Raw genomic sequence first — 6,722 nt, 5'->3', positions numbered from 1 at the left:
GTCCCCTCTGACTAGTTTGTAACAGGCCACTAGATCCCCCCTCAGCCTTCTCTTGTGGAGGCTGAACAGGTTCAAGCCCCTTGGCCTCTCCTCATAGGGCCTGCCCTGCTGACCCCTGGTCATGAGGGTGGCCCTCCTCCGGACCCTCTCAATGCTGTCCACATCCCTCCTGAAGTGCGGCACCCAGAACTGGACACAGTACTCTAACTGCGGCCTGACCAGTGTCGCATAGAGGGGGAGGATCACCTCCTTGGACCTGCTTGTGATGCATCTGTGGATGCATGACAAGGTGCGGTTGGCCTTCCTGACTGCAGGTGCAGCACCTTGCACTTGTCAGTGTTGAAACTCATCCTGTTCTCATCTGCCCACCCCTGTAACCTGCCTAGGTCCAATTGCAGCCTATTCCTCCCTTCTAGTGTGCCCACATCTCCCCACATCTTAGTGTCATCAGCAAATTTGAATAGGATGCTTTTTACCCCCTCGTCCAAGTCACTGATGAAGATGTTGAACAGTGCGGGTCTGAGGACTGAGCCCTGGGGGACCCCACTGCCCACATCCCTCCAAGTCGAAAATGACCACCAGTCTCTGGGTGCGGCCCTCCAGCCAGTTAACAACCCATTTGACTGTGTAGGTGTCGACGCCACAGTCTCCTAGTTTTTTATTGAAAATGGGGTTAGACAGTGTCGAAGGCCTTCCTGAAGTCCAGAAAGACTACGTCCCCTGCTACCCCTGCGTCTAAGGATTTTGTTACCCAGTCATAGAAGGCCACCAGGTTGGTCTGACAGGACCGGCCTCTAATTAACCCATGTTGGTTGCCCCTAAGCATAACCTCCCCTGCTGGCCCCTCGTGGACATGCGCCAGGATAATTCTCTCAAAAAGCTTACCCGGGATTGAGGTAAGACTAACTGGCCTATAGTTCCCTGGGTCCTCCTTCCTCCCTTTTTTGAAAATGGGAACCACATTGGCCCTTTTTCAGTCCTCTGGCACCACACCAGAGCACCACGAGTGCTCATAAAGCTGTGCCGGGGTCCCGCACTGACCTCTGCTAATTACCTCAGCACTCTGGGGTGGAGGTTGTCAGGACCAGCTGATTTAAATATGTCCAATCCCTCCAGAAGTTCCCTGACTAGATCCTCACTGACCCTAGGCCTGGGTGCACCTCCCCCGGGGCCTGAGGGGGTCCCAGTGGATGGGCTGATCTGGTCCCTGTTGAGGAAAATGGAGGCAAAGAAATCATTAAATAGGTTAGCCTTGTCATCTGGTGTGACAACCAGATTTCCTAGCATGTCTTGCAGAGGCCCCACGTTACCAGGTACCTTCTTTTTGCCCCCTATGTATTTAAAAAAGGACTTCTTGTTGTCCTTAATCTGGGTAGCTAGTCCCAGTTCCATCTCTGCCTTTGCCTTCCTGGCCGCCCCCCTGCAGCCCCAAGCAACCGAGGTATAGTCTTCCCTGGTGATGGCCCTTCCCTTCCATTGGGTGTACACCTTCCTTTTAGCTAGGAGATGTTCCTGTATGCTTTTGGTGAGCCATGGAGGCTTTTTCACCCTCTTCCCCCTTTGACCCTTGTTGGGATTACCTCCCTTTGGGCATGGAGGATCGTCTCCTTAAGGAACGACCACTCTTCTTGGACACCCAACTCCCCTCCCCTCCGGGACCTCAGTACTTCCCCAACTATTCTTATCTCATTGAAATCTGCCCTCCTGAAGTCCTGGGCTGCTGCCTTGCTGCAGGCTTTTGCTACCTTGCGCTGGATGGTGAATTCCAGCAGGTAATGATCGCTGTCGCCCAGGTGGTCAAGCAGCCGCAGCCCCCACGAGGTTATCACCTGTGGCCAGCACCAGATCCAACAAGGCGTCTCCCCTGGTGGGGCTGTATACCTCCTGAGTTAGATGGAGGTCCTGTATCTAGGCTAGGAACCTACGTGAGCGGTCAGACCTGGCTGACTGCTCTTCTCAGCAGATGTCTGGAAAGTTCAGGTCCCCCATGATGACCACGTCTTTTGACCTAACTACCTCCATGAGCTGACTTAAGAATTCCCGGTCCAGCTCTTCCCCTTGGTTGGGTGGCTTGTAGTAGACCCCCACCGTCAAGTCCCTTTCTCCTCGACTTCCTTGTATTCTAACCCAGAGCACTTCAGTGCACCCAGAGCACTTATGTTTGGTCTCATTCAAAAAACAATATTAAGCTGTATTAATTTATTTTATATATTTTATTTTGTAATTTTTTCAGTGGATTATGTTATGCTGTCTGTATATATGTTTAAAATTTTGGGATATAGCTTAGTTAAGGGTTATGGCCAGACCTGTAGTTAAGAGCTTTTTTTGGCAAAGGAACTGGGGAATGCATATCTAAGGAAAGAGAGAAGGTAAAACTGCTAAATATCCCTGGCCAGTTGTTTTATGCATTGTCATTGGCAGTCCCTCAATATGAGGATGGCAGTCTTCCAGTAGATAAGGAAGTCATCGGTGTCCATAGATAGCTGAGGAGGTCAATCCGAGATCCGCGTGTTCCATCGCAGAGGTGGCAAATAGTTCTGGGAGGAAGTCATAGATCCTAGTGATGTTGGGTTGCAGCTCTTTCCTTTTGTCTCTTTTGTCTATCTAGTTCCATAGCGAGGCAAGTTTGCTTGAAATGATCAATGCCTTGTCATTTCAGTAGGACAAGAACAATGACCACTCCCAGGCACAGAGCTGAAAGGACTATTGTTTGGATGGAAACCCAAGGTATTTTCTGCCCATAATGGGGAAAATCAGCCCCACGATAATGAAGGTATCTCAGAGATGTGGGTAATTCATATGGGGAATTTCAGATGTCCCAGGAAGGAAACATTTGTGGAAAATTCCCAGATTTTTCACCAAAGAGAACAGTAGTGGTGTTTGGGGGGGCGGAGGGAGGGTTGGTTTGAAGGTATTTAGGAGCTTTCTGTGAGCTAGTGATTGTCTTTGAATTATTCCAAGCCTTGGTGTGAGTCAAGGTCCCTGGCTGGCAGGGTCAGCAGGATGACTGATCTTCAGAGTAGTGTTTCTCAACCCTGTGGGTCATAACCCAAATGTAGGTCGTAAGAATATATTAAAGGGTCAGGCATACACTTTAAAAACCAGATCAACAAACTTTAAAAATGGATTAAAAACCATGGGAAACCATGGCTTTCCCCTTGCAGGCTGTCAGAGTTCACCACACACTGTGGGGCAGGGGCCTGGAGGTGATGGAGCAGTGGGTTGGGAGTGAGCAGCACTGGGTAAGGACTGGCTATCAACGTTTGCGAATGGGTCCTGATACAAAAAAGGTTGAGAGCCACTGCTCTAGAGATACTTGGCAGAACTCTTAGAAGGACTAAATTTTAACTAGATAAGGGGGTGAGAAACTTTTACTTATCTTTTTGTCTTGTCTTCAAACTATGTGGTCGGTTTTTCGTGTCCAATTCTTTCCCATACAATCAATCCTCCTGTTGTTTTGTTACCTTACTGGTTACCTGTGGTAAAGCATGATTTCAGGGAAAGTGGTATTCCAGGCTAGCCCTTTCTATGAATGAGGGGGACCTAGAATTCTTTCACAATCAGGAGGAAACTACCTGGAGCTGGCAGAGAGGCCTCTGCTGCAGCTGTAGGGTGGTACAGCCAAAGTTTTCAGGGATAAGGAATTATCCCAGGGCAAACCTTGGTTTGTTCCTTGAGTCAAGCAGCCGGATAATGGGGATAAGCTGGCCCAGGGCTGGCCAAGGAAGGGCTATAGCCATTGTATTAGTTTTAAGTGGTGAGTTATAGCTCAAGCTCAGAATGTTATCTTGGGGAAAAGTTTTCCTTTTCTGCTGGTCACTTCGGAAGAATAATTAAAATGTAAAGTAGTAAAAGTGAGGAAATAGTCACTGAATATTGGATAGACCCACTGGAGTGACAAAATTTAAACAAGTTGAGGGTCTGCATTTTGCTTTTCCAAGTGAACACAAGAGCCTTGGCCAGCCTACAGTGTACGAAGCTGAATGGCTACTGTTTTCAATAAAATGTTTCCACAGATCCATCTTTATTTTGATGGCTTCCATTTATAAGAAATGTACATATCTTCTAAAAATTAAAAATACATATTTTCTCTTTCAGCAATTACTGAATTTCCTACAGATTTGTTTACAAACAAGGAACGACAACACGGAGCAGTACTGCTTCATATTTTTAGTGTAAGTTTTGCCCTAGTATGGCTCATTTTATTGTCTTCTTTTTTATAATTTTGTGAGGAATTACTCAGCCTAACTGCCCATTTTTAATGAATATCTGAATATCAACAGATTTGTACTAGTGCATTTGCAGCCAAACGTTCATCAAGTAAAAGCCAATTGAAGCACTTCCAAAATATGCATGCAAGTCTAAAATGGCAGTTTTTATATTTTCCTAATAATACACAGCTCAGGCTGGGAAATGTTTGGGTAGGCTGCGTTATTGCAGAGAAGAACCTGGGCATTACAGTAGACCATAAATTAAATATAAGCCAGTGGTGTGCTCTTGTTGCAAAAAAAGCCAGAAGCATACTGGGTTATATTAACAGGAATGTCACTTGTATCAAGAGAAGTGATTCTTCTGCTCTGTTCAGCACTGATGAGGCCTCACCTGGAGTACCATGTCCAGTTTGGGCTCAACACTTCAAGAAGGATGTGGACAGATTAGAAAGAGTCCAGCAGAGAGCAGCAACAGTGATTAGAAGCCTAGGAAGCATAAGTCATGAGGAAAAGCTGAAAGAGTTAGGGGTTATTTAGTCTGGAGAAGAGAAGACTGAGGCGGGGATTTGATAACAGTCTTCAAATACCTTCAGGGTGATTACAGAGAGGATGTGGAGATGGGCATTTCTCTGTGGTCATAGGGGACAGGACTAGGAGCAATGACCTCAAGATACAGCAGACGAAATTTAGGTTGGAAATTAGGAAGAACTTTCTGACTATAAGAGTTGTCAAGCATTAGAACAGGCTACTTAGAGGAGATGTGGAATCTCCATCCCTGGAAATTTTCAAGAGCAGATTGGACAGACAGGGATGATTTAATCCAGGATGATTCTGCCTTGAGCAAGGGGCTGGACTAGATGGTTTTGTGAGGTCCCTTCCAGGCCTATTTTCCTATTATCCTAATGTGAAGAGAAATCCTGGCCCTGTTTTATGTTTGCTGTTGATTTGACTGCAACCAGAATTGTACCCTGTATGCACAGGTTTCGGCATTCTGGTTGTCATGTGCACAAGAGAGTATGACTGTTCCCTTGTACATTTGTGCAATAATAAGATCCTTGAAACCCGAGAGTATATAGGTGAAATCTGAAACACATGATCCTGGGCTTTACATTTTACTGCAGGAACAGGGGACTTATTTTAATGGCCTTTGAAGCTCAGCCTTGTAATCCCAGCTCTAGGAAAGTAAAATAAATGAGTTTGGTTGAGTGAAGACTTCAGGATTGAAAATCCTGTGGAGGCATGCCACATAGAGTATGGTCAGAATAGCATGTATTCATAATTACAGTCCCCAAGATTTTTGCCAAAGTCACATACCATTTATTTCAGGGATATGATTATACTTTGCCCAGCATATAGTCTGACATTATCTTTGCCTTAATTACATACCTATGTAATTAATTGAAAACATAAATAATGACCATTGTTCTTTCCAAAGCACTGTCTTTTATAATAGTATCTTTATGCTCTACCGTGGCATCCCATTCCACCAAATTACTGAATCTTCAGTGTCCTGTAACTTTCCAATTATTCCATTGTTAACTATGCTGTTAAGAGAACATATTACTTTTATAGCATATGATAATCAACAGGATTTTTTTCATAGTGGATAGAAAATAGAGTAATGGGGTTTTTTGTTTGTTTCTACATTTTTAATAAGCATTATTTAATCATTTTTATTCCTGTTTTACATAGAGGAAGTAAATGAGAAATATTTTCTTTCTTTTTTCTTTTCTCACAGGCACTTTATATGTTCTATGCTTTGGCTATAGTATGTGATGACTTCTTTGTTCCATCATTAGAAAAAATTTGTGAGGTATGTGAAATTTGTTTCTTTTCTAAAATTTACTCGTTTTGTAGGTTAAGATGGATATTATGTATCATCCAATAGCTGTTTGGACTTCTTCAGAATTCGGTCATCTCAGTCCATTTCTGAGTAGCTAGAGACCACATCACAACACCTACTGACTAGCATTGTTGATAAGATAAGACAAGACAAGCAAGCAAAAGATTGAATGGGTATGGCCGCTGAATGCTTCTCTCAAAGATCTGAAACATGTTGGTGGGATGGTCTAGGGCAGTGTTTCTCAACCTGTGGGTCATGACCCAAAAGTAGGTCACAAGAATATATGAAAGGGTTGTGAACAAATGTTAAAAATAAATCAACACACTTTAAAAATGGATTCTCCTTTAAAGGAGAAAAACCATGGGAAATGGTGGCTTTTCCCATGCAGGCTGGTGGAGTTCCAGCCTGTGAGGGGCTGCTCAGGGTCCCGTGACCCACACACCCACTCCATGCCCCACACACTGGGGCTTTGGGGACTGGGGGTGGGGAGGGCACTGGGTCAGGACTGGCCATTGATGTTTACAAATGTGTCCTGGTACAAAAAAAGGCTGAGAACTGTTGGCTACAAATGTCCAACTTGGGATCCTTAAAATTCTAGTTTATTAGGCGGATTGAAACACTGTAATGAGTTAAATCATAAACCTTGGGGCTGGTCCTTACACACACAC

General features: G+C 44.7%; 1 protein-coding gene across 2 annotated transcripts in view; it reads left to right on the top strand.

The window, feature by feature from the left end:
- The window catches only part of SLC24A4 (solute carrier family 24 member 4), a 163,305-nt gene that overhangs the window by 106,649 nt on the left and 49,934 nt on the right, over window positions 1–6,722 (top strand). For both annotated transcript variants that reach the window (XM_014524266.2, XM_006032804.2), the window contains exons 2-3: window positions 4,099–4,175; window positions 5,950–6,024. In XM_014524266.2, coding sequence (XP_014379752.1) covers window positions 4,099–4,175; window positions 5,950–6,024 — 152 coding nt within the window. The remainder of the gene's footprint in view (window positions 1–4,098; window positions 4,176–5,949; window positions 6,025–6,722) is intronic.

This window comes from Alligator sinensis, unplaced genomic scaffold (assembly GCF_000455745.1).
Source record: "Alligator sinensis unplaced genomic scaffold, ASM45574v1 scaffold645_1, whole genome shotgun sequence".
In the NCBI taxonomy this organism is placed as follows: Eukaryota; Metazoa; Chordata; order Crocodylia; family Alligatoridae; genus Alligator; species Alligator sinensis.
The sequence above is the reverse complement of the archived record's forward strand: the minus strand, read 5'-3'. Positions and strand labels throughout refer to the sequence as shown.